General features: G+C 42.1%; 1 protein-coding gene across 22 annotated transcripts in view; it reads left to right on the top strand.

Annotated features, from left to right (window-relative positions):
- NAV3 (neuron navigator 3) overlaps window positions 1-23,448 on the top strand; it is an 873,011-nt gene that overhangs the window by 546,106 nt on the left and 303,457 nt on the right. For 21 of the 22 annotated variants that reach the window (XM_077474065.1, XM_077474059.1, XM_077474072.1 and 18 more), the window contains 2 exons: window positions 8,172-8,289; window positions 8,872-8,924. In XM_077474065.1, coding sequence (XP_077330191.1) covers window positions 8,172-8,289; window positions 8,872-8,924 — 171 coding nt within the window. Of the gene's footprint in view, window positions 1-8,171; window positions 8,290-8,664; window positions 8,791-8,871; window positions 8,925-23,448 lie in introns of those variants that run through there. The other variant, XM_077474069.1, reaches the window with a different exon arrangement.

Raw genomic sequence — 23,448 nt, 5'->3', positions numbered from 1 at the left:
CCACCGGTTGTGAGAATAAATGGTGTCATATGAGTTCCTCTACAACCCTCTGTGCGCATTTGTATATTGAGTTTGATGGAGGACATCCCACTATGGTTGAACGTACACTGACCACCCTAGTTCTGTTTTATTTTAGGAAAGCTATAGCGTTACATTGGAAAAAGTCCCCCCCTCTCCCAATTTAATTCTGGAAATAATTGGTGAACAACAGTCTGCCTCTCTATAAAGACACCTACACTAACAGAGGCTGCCCCAGGAAATATGATAGGGTCTGGTCCAAATGGTTGGCTGATCCCTCCACTGCTCCAGAGATGACCTGTTCACAAATTTAATTTTTAACCTATTCTTTATATGTCTATATTTGCAATGAGAACATTCCCTCTCATTTGTTTAACATATTTCCTGTGATCTACTTATTTGTCAAACTCTTGAATATCCACGTTCATGTGTGCAGCAACATTTGTTACCCATAGGTGTAATTCTATGCATTGCTCATTTTAATTCTATAATCAACATTTCTGATGTTGTTGTGTGGACTTGCACCACTGTAATTTGATGTTGCTTTGTTGTATTTAAGGGTCTGTTAAACTCTATTAACAGATTTATATAAAAAAATTTATGAAGCATTTTTAAAAATGTGAAGAACACTTTCACTATCATTAAACGGTATGAAGGTGCACAAATTGTGGATCATCTTGCCTCATGTTTTTTAGATATAACATGTATTCTACTTGATTCAGTTAATGTGCTGGGATAGCAGCAACCTGCTGGTTTGCAATAAAATTTCTATTTTGACCTTGAGAACATCCGATTATGACAGTGAAAAACTAAAGCCTATCTTCCACAACTTATACTCAATGGTGTCCTTATTTAAATCTCAGAGGCTGGCGCACATATCAGAGTTGGCCAGGATACTTATGATGTGTTGTTTTTAATCTTGTGTCTAACAGCTGCATTTGGTATTTCCTGGAGATTTGATATCTGAAAATGCAATACAGTATATAACTTTTTAAAAAGAGAAGTATAACCTTTCAGCACTGTAACCTGTGCATACAAATTTGCTCAAACTATACATTTGAAAGGGTAGTAGTGCATCATTTTACATATGGGAATTGCACCACTTTGGCCTTCCAATAAGGTGTGCAAACAATTTTATACACTTCTAAAAAAAAGGGGGGGGGGGGTCACACAGCAAATATTACACTTTTAATTATACAATTACAAAAAAATTACATATACAAAAATACAAACAGTACTCCTTACTCCATGAAAACAAACTTACATAAAACAGTAACCTGCTTCTTTAAAACATGATGACATTTTTTTTTTTCACTAGTGTCTGTAGAAAACCTGGTCTGGGCCTTACACTTAGATTTTATTTCGGTCAGCCTGCAGGCTAAACAGAAATCCAACAGATTTCTCTATCCATACAGTGTGGATACAGGAATCCCCTGCTGTGCTATTGCATTCTGACTGCTGCAAGAGCCCATTGGCTGATTTCGCCAATCAACTTTTGTCTAGCCAACATGCCCACCCACTGTTAGTATTTCAGCAATATCAATATTGATACACAAACCAATACTCAACTCAACCAATATTTAGTAAGGCTGGATTCACACCTATGTATTTTTATTGCTTTTTGCATTTTTCAGATTTGCACTACAGTCCATTTAACCACTTCAGCCCCGGACCAATTTTCAGCCTAAGGACCAGAGGTCTTTTTACAATTTTGCACTGCACTGCTTTAACTGGTAATTGCGCGGTCATGCAATGTTGTACCCAAACGAAATTTGAGAAATTTTGAGAAAAAAATATATTTTCGACTTTTTGTTATAAGAAAAATCGAATAAACTCAATTTTAGTCATACGTTTAGGGCAAAATGTATTCAGCCACATGTCTTTAGTAAAAAAAAATGTCAATAAGTGTATATTTATTGGTTTACGCAAAAGTTATAGCGTCTACAAACTAGAGTACATTTTCTGGAATTTACACAGCTTTTAAGTTATGACTCAATTCTTGAGGTGCTAAAATGGCAGGGCAGTACAACCCCCCCCCCCAAATGACCCCATTTTGGAAAGTAGACACCCCAAGGAAATTGCTGAGGGGCTTGTTGAGCCCACTGAATATTTTTTTTTTGTCCTAAGTGATTGACACAAAAAAAAAAAAGTTTACAAAAAGTTGTCACTAAATGATATATTGCTCACACATGCTATAGGCATAAGTCAAATTACACCCCAAAATAAATTCTGCTGCTTCTCCCGAGTATGGGGATACCACATGTGGGGGACTTTTTGGGAGCCTAGCCACGTACGGGACCCTGAAAACCAAGCACTGCCTTCCGGATTTAAATATAAAACGCTACCAAAAAAAACTGTTAGCGATCGCAGGGATCAGGCCTGACTCTGCGATCGCTGCAGTTATGTGTTTAGTGTTTTTGTAAGTGACAGCGATCGATCGATACTGCACTTGGGTGGGCTGGGCGGAGGGGCAAAACGCAGGTGCTAGCAGGTATCTGGGCTGATCCCGCTAACAATGCGTTTTTTTGGAACCCTAAACTGCTGGGGACGCTAGTATAGATCTGATCAGATCAGATATTGATCTGTTCAGATTCTATACCACTACAGGAGGTGTATGCTTTGCGCGTGGGTGTTAGCGATACTGGCACTAGCCTAGCACTGCCTGGGGCGACTCAGACCCTGACCCTAAAACCTAATTGATATCACCCGCCGGGTGATCAGGGGGTTAAACCTTTATTGGGTAATAAATGGTGGGTGCCCTGATGCTATAAAAAGCAAACTAACTAACCAGAGTCACCCGTAACACTTATACGGTGATCACTGGTGAAAGGGTTAACTAGGGGCAATCAGGGGGTTCAAATTTTTATTAGGTAGTATATGGGGGTCCCTGGCGCTATATAAAAACCTGACGGGGAACCTAAATAACTAACTGGCTAACCAGCGTCACCAGTGACACTTATACGGTGATCGCTGGTGAAAGGGTTAACTAGGGGCAATCAGGGGGTTAAAACCATTATTGGGTAGTATATGGGGGTACCTAGCGCTATAAAAACCTGGCGGTGAACCTAAAAAAATAACAAGCTACCTAGCGACACTAGCGACACTAATGCAGCGATCAGAAAAATGATCGCTTAGTGACACTAGCAAAAGGGGGTGAAAGGGTTAATTAGGGGCAATCAGGGGTTAAAACCATTATTGGGTAGTATATCGGGGTACCTAGCGCTATAAAAACCTAGCGGTGAACCTAAAAAAATAACTAGCTACCTAGCGACACTAGCGACACTAATGCAGCGATCAGAAAAATGATCGCTTAGTGACACTGGCAAAAGGGGGTGAAAGGGCAATCAGGGGGTTAAATCTTTATTGGGGGGTGGTAGGGGGCTACCCTGGACCTAACACTAACTGCCCTGACACTTTTTACTTTTACAATTGACACTGAATGCAGTGATCAGTAAATAAATGATCACTGCAATCAGTGACACTGTGACTGGGGGGAGGGGAGGGGGGGAGGGGTGTGATCGGGGGGGGTTTGTGTGCCTGTGTGTTAGTTAGTGTCAGTGTAGTGTTTGGTGCAGACTTACTGTGTCCTCTCCTCGTAGTCCGGTCAATAAGACCGCCCCGAGGAGAATGACATCACTTCCTCCCTGCCTGTGTATACAATACACAGTGATAGGAAGCTTCTCATTCGCCAGGAGCGATCGAGAGGGGATGGCCAGAAACCAACGGCCATCCCCTCATCCCGGATTGCTCCTGAAGCGAAACGGACTGCCTCATACAGCGGGAGGGGGTCCGATCGGATGATGTACAATGGCATGCGGCGGTTGTTAAGTGGTTAAAGAGGAAGTAAACCCTGATGGGTTTACTTCCTCTTTGTCTCCCTGCAAAGGTAAAGCTTAATGGGCTACTATGCATCGCATAGTAGCCCATTATGTGTCACTTACCTGACACAGGAGCCAGCGATGCCACCGCTGTCCCCTGTAGTTTGGAGCATCCATCTTCTTCTGGGTATCGCTGCTCCGGCCACTCACAGCGCCGGAGCAGCAATGACGTCACTCCCGCACTTGCGCACGGGAGCCGCCACTAATGGCATATCGGCGTTAGCAGTGGCATGCTGCTAACGGCGATAGTGTGCCTGCGTGCCGCTGTCTACGGCGCATGCGCCGTAGACAGCTGTCACTGTCTTTTAGTAAATATCTCCTAAACCGTGTAGGTTTAGGAGATGTTTCTTGGACCTACAGGTAAGCCTTAATCTAGGCTTACCTGTAGGTCAAAGTGGTTTGTAAGGGTTTACAACCACGTTAAGATGGTTTTCTATGGAACATGTTCTGTAGTGCAAATCTGCAAAATGCAAAAAGTACAAAAAATGCATAGATGCGAATCCAGCTTAATGCACAATAGTAAACCTGCAAAGAGCAAAAGGATAGAGCTGAACTAAAGAGAGCATATGTACATATTAAATAGCATAGCAGTGAATGCAAACCCAAAGGAGGCAAAAGGAGGATTGTCATCCAGGATAGTCAACCAAAGAGATAGGTAACGTAACAAACTGTTGCTTTGTATGTATTGTGGCAGAGCCACTTGGTCAGGAGCTGCTAGGTTGCCCAGTGTAGAGGCCTTATCTCTGGGCATAAAAAAAACCCTTCCAGGGGGGCACCCGAACTGCAAGGGTTAAACGTTCATTAAGTCTAGGGGTGGAGGAATAAGATGAAATACTTACAGTTAGGGATGAGCTGAACACCCCCCGGTTCGGTTCGCAGCAGAACATGCGAACAGGAAAATTATTTGTTTGAACACGCAAACACCGTTAAAGTCTATGAGACACGAACATGAAAAATCAAAAGTGCTAATTTTAAAGGCTTATATGCAAGGGGACATGTATCAATGCAAAAAAAGTTTTAAAAACTGCAGTTTTTTTCGGGAGCAGTGATTTCAATAATGCTTAAAGTGAAACAATAACAGTGAAATTTTCCTTTAAATTTCATACCTGGGGTGTGTCTATAATATGCCTGTAAAGTGATGCATGTTTCCTGTGTTTAGACCAGCCTGAGAGCAAAATGACATTTCTAAAGGAAAATAAGTAATTTAAAACTACTCGCGGCTATAATGAATTATCAGTCCCGGCAATACACATAAAAGTCACTGAAAAAAACAGCATGGGATTCCCCGACAGGGGAACCCCGGACCAAAATAAACAAAAAATGCTTGGGGGTCCCCCCAAATTCCATACCAGGCCCTTCAGATCTGGTATGGATTTTAAGGGGATTCCCGCACCAAAAAAAATGGCGTAGGTCCCACCAAAAATCCATACTAGACCCTTATCCGAGCACGCATCCTGGCAGGCCACAGGAAAAGAGGGGGGAATGAGAGAGCGTCCCCCCTCCTGAAATGTACCAGTCCATGTGCCCTCAACATTGGGAGGGTGCTTTGGGGGACAAGGGCCTCATCCCCACAACCCTTGCTTGTGGGGGTCTGCAGATGGGGGGCTTATCGGAATCAGGAAGCCCCCTTTAACAAGGGGGCCCCAGATCCTGGCCTCCCCCTGTGTTAAATGGTAACAGTGTACAAATGTACCCCTACCATTTCACAAAAAAAAAAAAGACACAGCTTGGGACAATTCCTTTATTAAAAATTAAAAAAAATAAAAGTGTCCCACATCTTCTTCTTCTCTTGATCCAACGGACCAGGAAAAAAGCTGCATTCCGCCAATGATCTGCCACCTGCGGTAATGACTGACCTCTCAGGTGACAGCTCTTTTACAACTGAGGGCGGGGCCACATGACGACATCGCCGGGTGACCTCACCCCCCTCTGACGCACGGGGACATCCCTATGGCTTTCTCATAGCGTCAGAGGGGGCGGGATCACTCGATTACGTAAGGGTCTGGTATGGAATTTTGGGGGGACCCCACGTCATTTTTTTATTTTGGTGCGGGGTTTCCCATAAAAGCCATACCAGATCTGAAGGGTTTGGTATGGATTTTGAGGGGAACCCCCACACCATTTTTTTTTTGGTAATATTCATATATCCTGCAGGACCTGGTATGGAATTTGGGGGGACTCCCATGCATTTTTTTTTTAATTTTGGTTCGGGGTTCCCCTGTGGGGGAATCCCATGCCATCTTTTTTTCAATGATTTTTATGTGTATTGTCGGGACCGACAATTCATTATAGCCACAAGCAGTTTTAAATTACTTTTTTTCCTTTAGAGATGTCATTTTGCTCTCGGGCTGTTCTAAACATGGGAAACATGCGCCACTTTACAGGCATACTATAGACACCCACCAGTTATGAAATTTAGAGGAATATTTCACTTTCATTGTTTCACTTTAAGCATTATTAAAATAACTGTTCCCGAAAAAACAGCAGTTTTTAAAACTTTTTTTGCATTGATACATGTCCCCTGGGGGAGGAGCCACATCCCCAAACACTTTTTATGGCAATAACTTACATATAAGCCTTAACCACATAAGGACCGCCTCACGCCGATATACGTCGGTAGAATGGCATCGCTGGGTACAAGCACGTACAGGTACGTTGCCCTTTAAGAGCCCAGCCGTGGGTCACGTGCTCGCTGACCTGTCTTTGGTATTTCATACTGAAAAGAACTACTGTATGTGTGTTCAGCAAATAAACTTGAGCTCATGGTGCAATTTCTATGGGAGGACCCCTAGTGACAATACAAGATGAAGCTCATAACAGTATTTGGGTGAATCCAGAGATCTCAATTATGCCTTGGCTTGCTACAGCACTGGAGGACAATGGTGGGGAGATCTGTAGCCCTGCCAAGCCTGGGTCCCGACTTACATGGATCTATGTATCTGTTGACCAACAATTTTAGCAGATCCTTTTGCTTAATTCTCTATAGAAATATAACAATATTAACAAGTCAGCAAACAAATAAATTTGTCTGAGCCATCACAAAACTGAACATACCCTTCAAGGGTAAACACTGCTAGAACGCTTAACTTAAGGCTAGCCATACATAGGTTTCTCTATCCATGGATTGTGGATGGAGAAATCTCCAGTGCCAGCTTTTTTTTTAAAGCAGCTGCAATACCCACTGTTGTTTGAATACAGAAAAAAAGATGTATGTGATTGGTTGACTGGTTGCAGTCAATGTTCTGCCAACAATTTTTCACCTGGCTCCTTAAATTTTTCAATTATGCCCATACACATGAGCAGATTTTCTATCGGAAAAAACTTGGAGGGTTTTTCTGATGGAATTCCGCTCAAGCTTGGCTTGCATACACACAGTCACACAAAAGTTCTCTGAACGTTCGACAGTCAAGAACGTGGTGACGTGCAACACTACAACGAGCCAAGAAAATGAAGTTCAATGCTTCAGAGCATGCGTCGAATTGTTTCCGAGCATTCGTAGGGATTTTGCACGTCGGAATTTGTACAGATGATCGGAATTTCCGATCAGAACTTTTTCCGCCTGAAAAATAGAGAACCTGCTCTCAATCTTTTGCTGGCTGGAATTCTGCCAGCAAAAGTCGGATGGCGCATACACACAGTTGGAATTTCTGACCGAAAGCTCTCATCTGACTTTTGCTGGCAGAATTTCTGATCGTGTGTATGATGCTTTAAAGTTTGACAAGTCACATATGGCCGGCTTAGCAGATATATGGTTTGTTTATGTTACTATTATTATAATGTAGAGTATTTATTATTTTGATGGACTCCACAGTTGCTTTGAGCAAAAAAAAAAAAAAAGATAAAAAACTTGTATGTATGTTATATGACAAAAAAATCCATAAACTTTTACAATCTAAATTTACTTTTCCTTTCTAAAAAAAAAGGTTTTAGACTCTCACATTTCACCCTGATAAATCAATTGGCCTTACTCATTAGGGAGGAATGGAAGTGATAGATTTGTGACAGCAGTTTCCTTGATAGATATGAAGTGAGAGTGTTTCTTGTGTGGTCAGAGAACTCCAGCGACCCTCATTTAAAAATAAAGTGAGTCATTAGAGCTGGGAATAGGAAAGAAATTGTTTAAATAATAACAGCATAACAGTTTCCTTCTGAGCTGTGACTTTCCAAGTTGGAATGCGATTCTGAATAGTTCTCCTATTCAAGTCAATGCAGTTTCTGAATAATTTTTATTATCTTCTCTCCCCCTTATCCCTCCCTTTCCCCCTTGTCTTGTAGATTTACACAGACTGGGCAAATCACTACCTAGCAAAGTCTGGTCACAAGAGGCTGATTAAGGATTTACAACACGATATTGCTGATGGTGTCCTGCTGGCAGAGATCATTCAGATCATTGGTAAGTGTCAGGGAGCAGCAGGGAAGTAGCTGGGTGGCAGTATGACTTTAGATATGAAAAGATTAAACAGAGTGTGTGTTTCAATATGTCTGCACTGCAGTTACTAATTCCAGATGTCTTCCTCAAGCTCAAACTATTCTCTGAGTTTGGTTTTAAATTTGTTAGCATTAAAATACTGGGATGTAACTAATCAAAATTTTACAGCGGCTTCAATGCATCCTCCACATGCTGAAATGTCAGAGAGGAGGACTTGATCAAACCATACTTCTCCCATGTAGACATTGTGTGTGCTGGACGGAATGAGTCTTTTCTGGGATGCCTTGAAACATTATCCCTGGCCATGCATAGACAATCGGGGAGGATTTCATGTCAGCAGTTACTTGGCAGGGCCAGGAGAATTAGCAGTAGATCACATTCACACTTCCAGTGTTGTAGAGTGTGTATGGTCCTGGTGTGTCTGATAGTAGGAGAGACTGCTGAATGGGGACTGGAGTGCTGGAGGTAACAGAATACACTTTGACTTAACTGGCAACTCAAGTGTCATTACTCCTTTCACTAACTCACCTCTGCTTCTCTGTTCAGCAAATGAAAAGGTTGAAGATATCAATGGCTGTCCGAAGAGCCAATCCCAGATGGTAAGTCCATTTTCTAAATAGATACCTAAATAGATATTTACCTGAGATGTTGGAATCTAAAATGAGCAGCATTCTGTATAGTGCTTTATTATTATTATTATTATTATTATTATTACTACTACTAATAATAATAATATTATTATCATCATTATTTTCTGTTTGTTTGGCAGAACAGCAGTCTATAGCACGTTATTATTTTTATTATTAATATTATTATTATTATTATTAACATAATTTTCTGTTTGTATGGTACCACAGCAGCCCATAGCATTTCATTATTATAGTTATTATTACGAAGGTTCTTAGAAAAAGTTTCCACACTTTTTTTAAACTCAAATAAATATAAAAAAAGTATGGAAACTTTTTAAAGACCCCTCGTATTATTAGTATTGCGTTTTGTATTATTATGATCTTCTGTTGTATGGCTCCACTGCAGTCCGTAACACGTTATTAATATTATTATGATGGTTTTTATTATTATTATTATTATCATCATCATCATCATTTTATGTTTGTATGGCACCACAGCAGTCCATAGCATTTTATTATTGTTATCATTTGTATTAATATCATCTTTTATTATATGTCTCCACAGCAGTTCATTGCATGTTATTATTATTATTGTTGTTGTTGTTATGATTATAATTACTATGTTAATTATTGTCGTCTTCTGTTATATGGCTCCACAGCAGTCCATTGCATGTTATTATTATTGTTGTTGTTATGATTATTATTACTATGTTTATTATTATCATCTTCTGTTATATTGCTCCACAGCAGTCCATTGCATTATATTATTATTCATATTATTATTATTATTATTATTATTATTATTATTATTATTATTATTATTATTATTATTGTTGTTGTTGTTGTTATGATTATTATTACTATGTTTATTATTATCATCTTCTGTTATATGGCTCCACGGCAGTCCATTGCATTATATTATTATTATTATTATTATTGTTGTTGTTATGGTTATTATTACTATATTTATTATTATCATCTTCTGTTTGTATGGCACAACAACATCCTTAGCACTTTACTATTATTAATATTATTGTTAATATTATGATCTTCTGTTTGTATGGCACTACAACAGTCTATAGCACTTCTTATTGGAAAATACAATAGATATACTGTAGTATCAAAGAGGTAAATTAGTGGCCTGGGATTTTTAATTGAAACCAAGAATACAAATAATTAAATTAAAATTCACAATATTTATTAATACAATGTCTTAAGAGACAATAGTCTCCAACATAGTAAGCGCCAACAAAAAACAACATGCATAGATTCAAAACTACCATATATATAGTACGGCACATCTTCAATGCTTAAAGAGTGTACAAAAAATCCCAACGTGTTTCAACTCAAAAGTTATACGTCTTCTTCAGGGGGTTGGTATAGGAGTATGATTTGTAACATAAACACATGTGAATAAATTAAACCAAAAATACAAATCATAATAAAAAAGATTTACATTATATTTGTTTGATAGTTTACACAAATAATTACTCAGCATAACATGATGTATGATGGATGCCCTTACCCGAGGTGGTTACATGACATTGTCCAATATAGCAGATAAAATGCAATACACTCCTCACAGAATGACCCAATAGATCATACAATGGGCAATATAATACTATAACATAAATAAGTGAAACAGGTTTATCAGAAAATGACCAAGACCCCCCAAAAATTCTATGCATATGGGTACTTACACTGACCTTAAAAAGTCCTCTTCACTTATTTGTATTATACTATTAAATTGCCCATTGGGTGATCTGCTGGGTCAGTCTATGGGGAGTTTATTGCATATATATATATATATATATATATATATATATATATATATATATATATATATATATATACACTATTGTGCATAAGCACTTAAGCCCCGAACCAATTTGCAGCCAAAAGACCAAGCCCCTTTTTGCGCGTTGCTTTAACTGACAATTGTGCAGTCGTACGACTTGGCTCCCAAACAAAATTGGCATCCTTTTTTTCCCACAAATAGAGCTTTCTTTTGGTGGTATTTGATCACCTCTGCGTTTTTTTTTTTTTTTTCGCTATAAACAAAATAGAGCGACAATTAAGAAAAAAATTCAATATTTTTTACTTTTTGCTATAATAAATATGCCCAAAAAATATCTAAAAAAAAGTTTTTTCCTAAATTTAGGCCGATATGTATTCTTCTACATATTTTTGGTAAAAAAAATTGCAATTAGCGATTATTGATTGGTTTGCGCAAAAGTTATAGTGTTTACAAAATAGGAGATAGTTTTATAGCATTTTTATTAATATATATTTTTTTTACTAGTAATGGCAGCAATCAGCGATTTTTATTGTGACTGCGACATTATGGCGGACACATCGGACATTTTTGACACATTTTTGAGACCATTGTCATTTATACAGCAATCAGTGCTATTTAAATGCATTGATTCCTGTTTAAATGACACTGGCAGTGAAGAAGTTAAACACTAGGGGGCAGTGTAGGGGTTATGTGTGACATTATGTGTTTTTTTTTATTGTAGGGGGTGTGGCCTGGCATGTGATGTCACTGATCGTCTTTCCCAATAACAGGGAACAGACGATCGGTGACAGCCACAGTAGGAAGCACGGGGAGAGGTTTGTTTACACAGACCTCTCCTCGTTCTTCAGCTTTGTGACCCGATTGCGGGACACCAGTGGTGTTCGGGCTGCTGGTCCCGCAGCCACAGTCATGGAGCTCACGGAGTGGCCAGCGGCGCGCTCCCGACCCACGGCTGGCCACTTAAAGAGCCACGTACAGGTACGTGATTGGGCCCAGCCATTCTGCCAACGTATATCAGTGTGAGGCGGTCCTTAAGCAGAAATTGTATTAATAAATACTGTAAATTCTAATTCAGCTGTGTACGTATACTTGGTGCCAATTAAAAATCCCAGGCCACTAATTTATCTCTTTAATACAACTATATAGGGATGTGGCACCTTGAAACTACTTTGGGTCTAATTAAGACTATCAATTAAATAATAGATATACTGTATATTAAAGTTATTTTAATTAGGGAATACATCTAGCTCGTTACAGCTTTCTAGGGTCAGTGATTATAATAGGCCAGGATTTTGGGGATTTTCTACATCATATTTGTTTTATATATGCTGCTTAATTTAAGATATCTGAAAAAGTGGAGGAATGTGGCTTATGACAACCAGAGTTGTTTTTGACACCTCATGAATAAAACGTGTCTGCAAGAACTGTCTGTGTCCCATAGCAATCATGATATTCTTGACAGTGTTATGGTAAAAATGGAAGTGAGAATCTGGTTGCATGGCCAACACACAGAAGAATTTTTTAATGCTCTTTCAGACATGAGACATATAAGCCTTTATGTCAGAAATGCATTACACCTAATTCAGTGTTTACGCTGGAATTTGAGTAAGTAAAACTGAATAGGCTGTTTTACAAGGTGATTGTTTACAATCACTTTAAATGTTAAATCCTACGGTTATAAGCTGTCTGCTCTTCTTCAAATCTTCCTTTACTGGCAAACATATGAGAGAAGCATGGAAAGGCTCTTGTGAGCTGGGTTTTTTCACCCTTGCATTGATGAATTGCACAAGATGTAGTGAAGTGACTGACAAAGCCTTTCTCATGTTACTCCTTCCAGGGGCAGAACAACCATTACCAGCAAGTACTACATATGCATCCTCTTCCTCAACCTCCTAAAGGGTACATGGCAGCACCTTTTGCTTATAGTAGTGCTAATGTGCCCTTTTCACTCCTCCTCCTCAAGGGCACCTAGCAGCCACTTTATTATAGAATACTGCTAATGCACCCTTTGCCTCCTTCTTAAGGGCACAAAAGTCTCAAGCCAGGCTAGAGCTATTTTTCCCCACTTCTCCCACCCCTCTCACATGCACCCTGACAGCCTTTTATTCCCCTTACCTGGTGAAGGCAGCTATACTCATCTAAGGCCCGTGTCCGAGTCCATTGTCACCACAGTTTCTGGTGCCACCGCCATCACCACTACAGGGGATGGCTAGTCCAGTGCTGTGATGGCACCCCGAGACCACTGGTCCTCTGCCGCCCTTGCCCCATGATGACATCAGTCCTCTTCTCTACCTGAAATGATCCTTGCAAAAAGAAAATGGAGAAGACTCAGGTCATGGTGCTATGTGACCTCGGCTTCAGGTAAATATAAAAAGACCTCAGCTTCAGGTAAATAAAAAAAAGACATTTAACTGATCACTTCAGTAAAAAAACGAAAAAAAACCCCCGAAAGATAGCTAGCGTGGGTTAGGAGGCAGAAATGGGAGGGGGATATTTGTATGCCAAAGAGAGACCTTAAAGGAGCTTCCCTAACCCTCAGAAGCCCTGTCAGTCCCTAAAATTCTAAGTGTTGACTGCAATGCATTTTTTCTTGGGTACAGAGTTCAAATACGGTGTAATGAACTTTGTGTATTGGATTATATAATTTTTGGTGCGCACATGCAACCCTTGTAAGCAAAGCTTTTCTCTCACTGAGATCCTTACAGTCTTGGAGCAATGTCCATGTCAGAGTTATTTAAAGAGGAAAAGGAATGTGCATTTATGACAAGTGACCTAACAACTGTATTTTAAAAATAAATAACTTGGCTCTAAGGGCTCGCACCAAGTGCACTGTATGCATAATTCTAAGTTTTTTCACAAAAGGAACATACTTGGGTCATACCAAGGATGTTTTCTTTTTCAAGGATATTATATTAACTATAGGCATTTAATGCTCATATGTCACACACTGCCAACTACACTCATGAATGTGTATGCACAAGCCAGCTGGAAAATTCTAACTTGGTTAACACACTGTTGTATCAGGTTTATTTATCAACCCTCTCTAACCCAGCAACAAATATTGCTTGTATTTCAAAATTTGCATATATGATCTCTGTTTTTAAATGCTGCAGAGTCCTTAACCACTTCTGCCCCCCAAAGGATTTACCTCCTTAAAGCCCCTGGCGGTATGATTATGTCAAATTTTTGATGCTCAAAGCAGTCAATTGTTTTGTATGGACATTGGCATTTTATAGTGTAGGCCTGTAATTCGCTTAAATCTGTCCAAACAAGAGTCTAGTAGACATCCCGGGTATGATAAAGTTTGCAACACAAAATCATAAATTATAATATAATAAATAACTATAAATAATTATCAAAAATAATAATATAATAATAATAAAATGTATTCAATAATGTAATCAAATCAAAAACACTGAAATTTGCTCAGTTGCAGAATTGTCGCTGTTGTCACTTTCAGTGTTTGACGACGGATCTCCCCGCAAATCACTATCGCTCAACTCTGCGAGTGATTCTAATTTACTATCACTGTTTTCTAGCTAGTCTAAAACCACTTATGATGGAAAGGGACGCTTTTTGGTTGCTATGGACATTTTCCAGTTTCCAGGCAGAAAGAACAGTATATATAATATAGAACTGCAGGTAGGGCACTGTACAAACCACTAGGGACAAAAGGGAGGTGAAATGATTTGATACAGTAATGTAATCTGTAAGATTACAGTGTACTGTATGTGTTCTGTTTTTTTTTGCACTTTTTGAATTGGGCGCCAGGCTCCATCCCAGTCGGCTTGCAGGGAACGGAGCCCGGCATACAGTACGTCAGGTGGAAGACGCAGCCGCCGCACACAGTGGAGAGACATCGCAGGATCCTGGGGACAAGGTAAGCAACTTTCCCAGGATTCTGCGATGCAATCCCGAGTGTCAGGGTTACCTCTCTTGGTATGAAAAATTCACCCCGAGCCACACTCGGGAATACCGCTGAGAAGGTTAAAGCAGAGCTCTATCCAAAAGTAGAACTTCCACTCATTTAACCCCCCTACAATTGGCACCTTTCGGGGGGGGGGGGGGGGTGACAGGTATCCTGTTCCCACTTCCTGGGAGCCATAGCCACCGATATTGACGTTCACGGCTCGGCTCCCTCATCTTTCCCCTGTTGCCGGGCCAGTAGGAGAGAGGAGTGGAGCCTTGCGCATGCGCAGTAGGGTTACTGGTGTGAAGCTGTTAGGGGGTACACTGCCGTGTTCCCTTACCTGCAATGGCGGTGGCATCACCTGACAGCTGATGGAAACATCATCTGCGGTGCCGACATCGCTGGACTCCAGGACAGGTAAGTGTCCTATTATTAAAAGCCAGCAGCTGCAATATGTGTAACTGCTGTTTTTTTCATTTTTGCAGCGGTGGGTGGAACTCCGCTTTAATAACCAGGCCATTTTTTGCGATACGGCACTGCGTTGCTTTAGCTGACAATTGTGCATTTGTGCGACGCTGTACCCAAATAAAATTTGCGTCCTTTTTTTCCCCACAAATAGAGATTTCTTTCGGTGGTATTTGATCACCTCTGCATTTTTATTTTTCACGCTATAGACAAAAAAAGACCGACAAGTTTGAAAAAAAAAAACAATATTTTATTTTTTTTGCTATAAAACATACCTAATAAAAAAAATTAAAAAAAATCGAATTTCTCCATCAATTTAGGCCAATTTGTATTCTGCTACATATTTTTGGTAAAAAAACCTCAATAAGCGTATATTGATTGGTTTGCGCAAAAGTTATAGCGTCTACAAAATAGGGGATAGATTTATGGCATTTTTATTTTTTAACTATTAATGGCAGTGATCTGCGATTTTTAGCAGGACTGCGACATTGCAGCGGACAGATCGGACAGCTAACTGACATTTTTGACACTTTTTTGGGAACCAGTGACATTATTACAGTGAGCCGTGCTAAAAATATGCACTGCTATTGTGCTAATGTCACTGGCAGGTGTGGCAGCACGCAGGTAAAGTCACCTGGTTGTATCCAGGATGGGAAATATGTGTGCCCTAGATTCAGGCTTTATGCAGACCTTTACAATTAGAGGGGAAGAGTTAATGAGCCCAGCTGAAGTAAGTGGGCTCATTAAGACCTCTACAAAAAACCCCAGCATGCTTAGGGAGATGCTCCATCCTGGAACCAGTTTTGTGTTGTATAGACTGGGGAGTGTGATATCTGTTCTGTGCGGTAAGTTAACGCCTGTGTGGCAAACCTCTACAACAGAGACAGGGACTGGTGCAGCACAAGGCTGCACTCAGTTGTTAGACAGGGAATCTAAGTGTGTAGTTAGAGGTCAAGCTGACCAGGATTTATTTTCATGTTTTATTTTTGTTTGGCTTTTATATGTATCACTGCATGTAGCATAAATAAACCGCATCTTTTGTTTTTTGCACCTCCAACGCTGTCTGCTGTGCCTGATTTTGTGTTGTGAACCCATCCAGGGGGTCACACACACCCGCTGCCGAGCTAACCCCTCACAGTTGGTGGAGAATGTGGGCAGTTTTTTTTCATTTTTTTTAAAGGCCAGCATGGAGGAGATACTGAGACAGCTGGCTCTAGCAAATGCAAATCAGCAGCAAACAAATGCGGCTTTATAAAAGAGCCTTGCAGCCCAGCAGAAAGCTCACCTGCAGAGTCTGGAAGCTCAGCAACAAGCCCAGCAGCAATCTGAAGCCCGCTTCATAGACCTGTTGCAGAAGCAAGAGCAGAATTTTCAACAGAAAATAGAGACATTAATACAGCAACGTCCGCAGACCAATGAAGCAAGTGGTTACAATAATAACGCATCCTTTGGTGTGAGCCGTTTATTGACAAAAATGACTGGAGAGGATGATCCGGAGGTGTTTTTGACCACATTTGAAAGGACTGCTGAAAGGGAAAAGTGGCCTAAGGAGCAATGGGCTGGACTGGTGGCCCCTCTGTTAACTGGGGAATCGCAGAAAGCTTATTATGACCTAGAGCCTGACCAAGCAAAAGACTATGTGGTGCTAAAAACAGAAATATTGGCACGGCTGGGTGTCACCCTGGCCGTCCGGGCTCAGCGTGTGCATAATTGGACTTTTCAGGTTGGAAATCCCCCCAGGTCTCAAATGTATGATCTCATTCACCTGAGCAGGAAGTGGCTGCAGCCAGAGACTTTGACCGCACCAAACATTGTGGAACGTGTTGTTATGGATGGTTTCCTGAGAGCTCTTCCTACTGCCATCCAAAAATGGGTAAGCCATGGAGACCCAGAAAATGCAGATAAACTTGTGGATCTGGTTGAGAGGTACTTGGCTACAGAGAACCTGACCACCTCTTCCAGGGACTCACGGACTTTCCACCCTAAGACCAGATCATCCCCAGTGGCGTGTAAGATGACTCCAAGGGGTGAGGGTGGAGAGAGTGAGAGGGTGGGAGTTCTACCTAAGGTCTGGCGGGAGCAGCCCAGGAAGCCCATGCTGCAAGAGACAGCGAACAAGATTATTTGCTACCGCTGCCGGCAAGAGGGACATATTGCAGCCAATTGCCCCGTTGTGGATGAGCCTATGCAATGTGACTTTATAAGGGAGAGACGTCAGTCACTGTTTGCGACAGTTGCATGCACTGCCATTCGGGGACCTGAGAAACAAAATGTAAAATGTGTATTAATGGTAGAAATGTTGATGTGTTGCTGGATTCAGGTAGCCTGGTAACATTGATAAAAGCTGAATTAGTTACTACAGAGGTCTCTGGGAAGAACAGGGTGGCTGTTATTTGTGTGCATGGGGACACCCGAGAGTATCCTGTAACTTCAGTGTTTTTTGAGACCCCCAAAGGTAACCTCTCTCATCAGGTGGGGTTAGTATCTCACTTACCACATGATGCTATTGTGGGAAGGAATTTTCCAAAATTCTGGGAACTCTGGGATTGTCCTGAGCCCCCCACTGGTGCCCCTATAAACCAGGAAGATGACCAGAATTCCTCTGGGAGTGGTGAGGACTCTCCTGAATTTCCCTTGTCGGTATTGGCGGGGAAACTCGAGAAACTGGGGAGGAGCCAACATCCTCAGATGAAAACATGCCGTCTGTGGAGTTTTCGGATCTTGAGGTTCACAGGGAAAATTTTGCCACAGAACAGTTTAAAGACCCCACCCTAATAAAGGCACGGGAAAATGTGGTGAAAATAGATGGCGAGTTAGTGAACCCAGATAAGATTTGCCCTTATCCTTACTTCACTATGGAAAGGGACCTGCTGTATCGAGTGGCTCAAAGGGCAGAAGAAACCATTGAGCAACTTGTAGTGCCCAAACCTTACAGGAAGTTGGTGTTAGAATTGGCTCATGGGCACATTCTGGGAGGTCATCTGGGGACAGAGAAAACCAGAGAGAGGGTATTGCAGAGATTCTATTGGCCTGGGGTCATGAAGGTAATAGAAAATTATTGTTCCTCCTGCCCTGTGTGTCAGAAGTCGGCACCTATGCCACATTTCCGTAACCCGCTGGTACCTCTTCCTATCATTGAGGTCCCCTTTGAAAGGATCGCAATGGATTTGGTAGGTCCGATAATGAAGTCCGCCAGGGGGCATCAGTACATTTTGGTTATATTGGACTATGCCACCCGTTATCCGGAAGCAATTCCTCTCCGAAATACCTCGGCCAAAACCAAAACCAAAGAGCTATCTCTTGTTTTTAGCCGCGTGGGTATTTGTAAGGAACTGCTCACGGACCAAGGTGCACCCTTTATGTCCAGGGTTATGAAAGAATTATGCAAGTTGTACAAAGTGACACAATTGCGTACATCTGTGTATCACCCCCAAACAGATGGGTTGGCTGAAAGATTCAACAAAACCCTAAAACAAATGTTAAAGAAGGTGGTGGATAGAGATGGAAAGAATTGGGACTGTCTAATACCCTATCTGATGTTTGCCATTAGGGAGGTACCCCAATCCTCTACGGGTTTCTCACCCTTCGAGTTGCTCTATGGGAGACACCCAAGAGGGCTGCTGGATATCGCCAAGGAAACTTGGGAAAATGAGAGTTCTCCTCACAGGAGTGTGATTGAGCATGTCGCCTTGATGCAAGATAGAATTGCACAGGTAATGCCAATCGTAAAGGAACATTTAACCCAAGCGCAGTTAGCACAGCAGAGAGTGTACAACCGTGGGTCCAAGACCCGTACTTTTTCCCCGGGGATAGGGTCTTGGTGCTAGTCCCTACGGTTGAAAGCAAATTTCTGGCCAAATGGCAAGGTCCATACGAAGTAATTGAAAAAATTAGTGAGGTGAACTACAGGGTTAGACAGCCAGGAAGGCGAAAGCCGGAGCAGATCTATCTCACGTCAATCTGCTGAAAGCCTGGAGGGATAGGGAATCCCTAGTCGCAGAGACTTTGTCACAAGTACAGCCTGATTGCTTAGTTCCTGAGGTTGGAATAGCAGACACCTTATCGAAACCCCAACAACAGGAGGTTAAAGAGTTTGTACTTCGTAACAAAGAGATTTTCTCTGAGCTTCCGGGACAAACATCTGGCGTAGAGCATGACATTATCACCCCGCCAGGAGAAAGGGTAAAACTAAAACCTTATAGAATACCAGAGGCCCGACGGGAGGCAATACGTGGGGAGGTTCAAAGGATGTTGGAATTGGGTGTGATAGAGAAGTCCCAGAGTGACTGGTCCAGTCCTATCGTACTAGTGCCCAAACTTGATGGGAGCTGGCGGTTTTGTAACGATTTTCGACAATTAAATAAAGTTACAAAATTTGACACCTACCCCATGCCGCGTATAGATGAGTTGATTGACCGGCTGGGAACAGCCCGATATATGACAACTCTTGATCTCACCAAAGGCTATTGGCAAATTCCCCTGGCCGAGTCGGCCAAGGAGAAAACTGCGTTTGTAACCCCAGATGGGGCATTCCAATATAAGAGAATGCCGTTTGGGTTACAGAATGCACCGGCAACATTCCAGCGGAAAATGGATAAGATTCTGAGGCCCCATCAGAAATATGCTGCAGCTTACCTGGATGATGTGATTATCCATAGCACAGACTGGGTCTCACATTTGCCGAAAGTACAAGCAGTCCTAGACTCTATCCGGGAAGCTGGGTTTACGGCCAATCCAAAGAAGTGTACCATTGGACAGGAGGAGGCCAAATATCTTGGGTACACTATTGGGAGGGGGGTGATAAAACCCCAAGTCAATAAAGTCGAGGCCATACAGAGTTGGCCACGTCCCAACAGCAAGAAACAGGTACGAGCCTTTCTGGGAATCGCTGGCTATTATCGACGATTCATTCCCCATTTTGCTTCTCAGGCTGTGCCCCTCACCAACCTGACAAAAGGGAAAGAGTCTGTTATGGTTAAATGGTCCCCAGAGGCTGAAGAAGCATTTCAGTCCTTAAAAACAGCCTTATGTAGCCAGCCAGTGTTGTACTCACCAGACTTCTCTAAGGACTTTGTTGTACAAACTGATGCATCAGACGTTGGGTTAGGAGCAGTGTTATCCCAGGTCTGGAACGGGGAAGAGCACCCAGTCATTTACCTCAGCAGGAAGTTGAAGTCCCATGAGGTAAATTACGCCACGATTGAGAAGGAATGTTTAGCAGTGAAGTGGGCTCTAGATTCCCTTCGGTACTATCTGCTAGGTAGGCACTTTGACCTGGTGACTGATCACGCTCCTTTAAAGTGGATGGCTCAAAACAAGGAGACCAATAGAAGGGTAAATAGGTGGTTCCTGGCCCTACACGAATTTAACTTTACAGTTAAGCATCGCCCTGGTGTTAAAATGGGGAATGTGGATGCTTTGTCTCGGATACATGCGTGTCTGACTGCTTGTGTTACAACCCCAAGGTTGAAACAAGAGGGGGGGGGGTATGTGGCAGCACGCAGGTAAAGTCACCTGGTTGTATCCAGGATGGGAAATATGTGTGCCCTAGATTCAGGCTTTATGCAGACCTTTACAATTAGAGGGGAAGAGTTAATGAGCCCAGCTGAAGTAAGTGGGCTCATTAAGACCTCTACAAAAAACCCCAGCATGCTTAGGGAGATGCTCCATCCTGGAACCAGTTTTGTGTTGTATAGACTGGGGAGTGTGATATCTGTTCTGTGCGGTGAGTTAACGCCTGTGTGGCAAACCTCTACAACAGAGACAGGGACTGGTGCAGCACAAGGCTGCACTCAGTTGTTAGACAGGGAATCTAAGTGTGTAGTTAGAGGTCAAGCTGACCAGGATTTATTTTCATGTTTTATTTTTGTTTGGCTTTTATATGTATCACTGCATGTAGCATAAATAAACCGCATCTTTTGTTTTTTGCACCTCCAACGCTGTCTGCTGTGCCGATTTTGTGTTGTGAACCCATCCAGGGGGTCACACACACCCGCTGCCGAGCTAACCCCTCACACAGGGAAGAGGTTAACATCAGGGGTGATCGCGGATTTAAATGTGTTCCCTAACTGTTGGGAGGATGGGCTATATGGGACAACACACAGATCCTTCTTCCTGCATAGCAGAAATACAGGATCTCTGTGTCATTCCCTGACAGAACGAAGATCCACCTTGTTTAGATCCCCATTCTGTCTCTATGGGGAATGATCGCGGGCAGCCGGTCGACGTCGAGTCCACCGGACGCACTGATTGGCACCTCCTGCTGGCCCATCGGCGTGCGTGTTCCCACAGGAAGCTATGTACGAGCCTAGCGTACATCTACGACGATTCACACAGCCGAGTCAACTTGCCGCAGGCTGGTCAGCAAGCGGTTAAAGTTTTTACAGGTCCCCCCAGCCTGATACTACACTGTATGTAGTATCAGGCTGCCAAAAAGGACCATAGCTGCCCCTCTATATAACACTGTAATGTAAGTATATAGAAGATATACGGGTACATGTAGATTCCCTTAATTAAATGTTTAAGAGAAAATCGGACTGCAGCCATAGTGAGCCCAGCACACGCTACTCAAATCAGACAGAGGCCATTATGATGCCTGCAGTCATCCCAGTATACAGTGCATGATTGAGGATGAGCCTCTCCCTCCACTCACTTCTTGATGAAAATTTCAAACATGACTAAACTGTGCCGGATCCTCATGGGAGCTCCTTTCCTCATTGCATGCATACTATATACTGCCCTCAGGCTCCCACTGGATAGATGCAAAATAAGATTGCCCATTTTCTGCTTCCTGAAGCTTGGTTTCCCTACATCCAGGCAACCCTTCCCCGTAGTACAGGTAGGGACCCAGGCATCCTTGCTGATGTGGTGAAACCCCAGCCCGGTACATTAGGACCATATGTACCCCCTATAAACACTCCTTTTTACAGCTAAATATATACAGTAGTTGCAATAGATAGATTTGGAAAGCTAAAGGAATAATAATTCTGTTCAGCTGCTCTGTTTATTATATATCCTGCCTCACTGCATTGCAAAAAAGATGACTATGTTATTTATTGGTTTGCATCCTTATGTGTGACCTGAGTGTACTGCCTACACATTGGACGCACTTATGGTTAGTGTGATTATGTTGGTTGACTTAGGAGCAAGCTGGAGGTAGAGAGGTTACACTGAACTCTGGTTTCATCTGGTGTCATCTGGAGGTGGAAAATTCTAATTTGTATAGAGATTAGGGGTCTCCAAACTACGGCTTGCTGGCCACATCCGGCCTGCTGAAAGATATTTTCTGGCCTGCACCAACTTGTCCTGTATTTGCCTCCACCAGCATCACAACAATTAATGACACCGAGCAGCCAGGACACATTGGGGTTGATTTACTAAAACTGGAGAGTGTAAAATCTGGTGCAGCTCTGGACTGAAACCATTCAGCTTCCAGGTTTTTTTTGTCAAAGCTTAATTGAGCAAGCTGAAGTTAGAAGATGATTGGCTGCCATGCACAGCTACACCAGATTTTGCAACTCCACCATGTCACTTGCTGCTATGGTGCTGGCAGCCAGCCAGACCATGGAAATGTGTGAAACTGACCCTGAGTGGTGCCATTCAGGGCTACCAAAGCATTCCTGCCCTCTCTCTAGACCTGCTCTGCCTTCTACCCTGTGCCATACTGCCACTGTATGGTAGGATAGGAGTACCAAGGACATCGATGAAAAGGTGATGTGATGGGGGACTGTAAAAGAGGGGCTTTGAGGTGATAGGGGGACTTTGATGTGAAAGGGCTCTGATAGAAGGAGGCTTCTTATGTGAAAGGAGGGTCTTCTTGATGTGAATAAATTTCTTGGAGTATTTTATTAATTTAACTAAATTTGGATCATTCATTTTTAAAACTGATTTGTAGTTTTCTACTATAAGTGTATATAAAAATATTCAGTAAATTCAGATTGAAAACAAAACAGATTTTTTTTTTTAGCCCACAAATATACAACGTGGGCTAAAAGATTAGCGAGCTCTGCTTTAGGGTGCTTCCACACCGAGGCGCCAGCGGCGAAGCACCGCTATTTTTAGCAGTGCTTTACCGTCATGCTATTCGGCCACTAGCGGGGCACTTTTAACCCCCACTAGCAGGCAAAACAGGGTTAAAACCTCCCGCAAAGCACCGCTGCATTGATGAATTGTGCTGTATGTGTTTCGGTCCAGTCAATGGCACTTTTGCTCATGCTCTGTCCTCTATACTTGATAGCTTATCGATTAGGTAATTTACCTGAATGAACTGAACTCTTTTTTTTTTCTGCAGTGCATTTAAAATTCTGTCCATATGCCTTCTC

This window comes from Lithobates pipiens, unplaced genomic scaffold (genome assembly GCF_037356315.1).
Source record: "Lithobates pipiens isolate NorthernLeopardFrog02 unplaced genomic scaffold, aLitPip1_a1.2 Scaffold_8, whole genome shotgun sequence".
Lineage (NCBI taxonomy): Eukaryota > Metazoa > Chordata > Amphibia > Anura > Ranidae > Lithobates > Lithobates pipiens.
The sequence above is the reverse complement of the archived record's forward strand: the minus strand, read 5'-3'. Positions and strand labels throughout refer to the sequence as shown.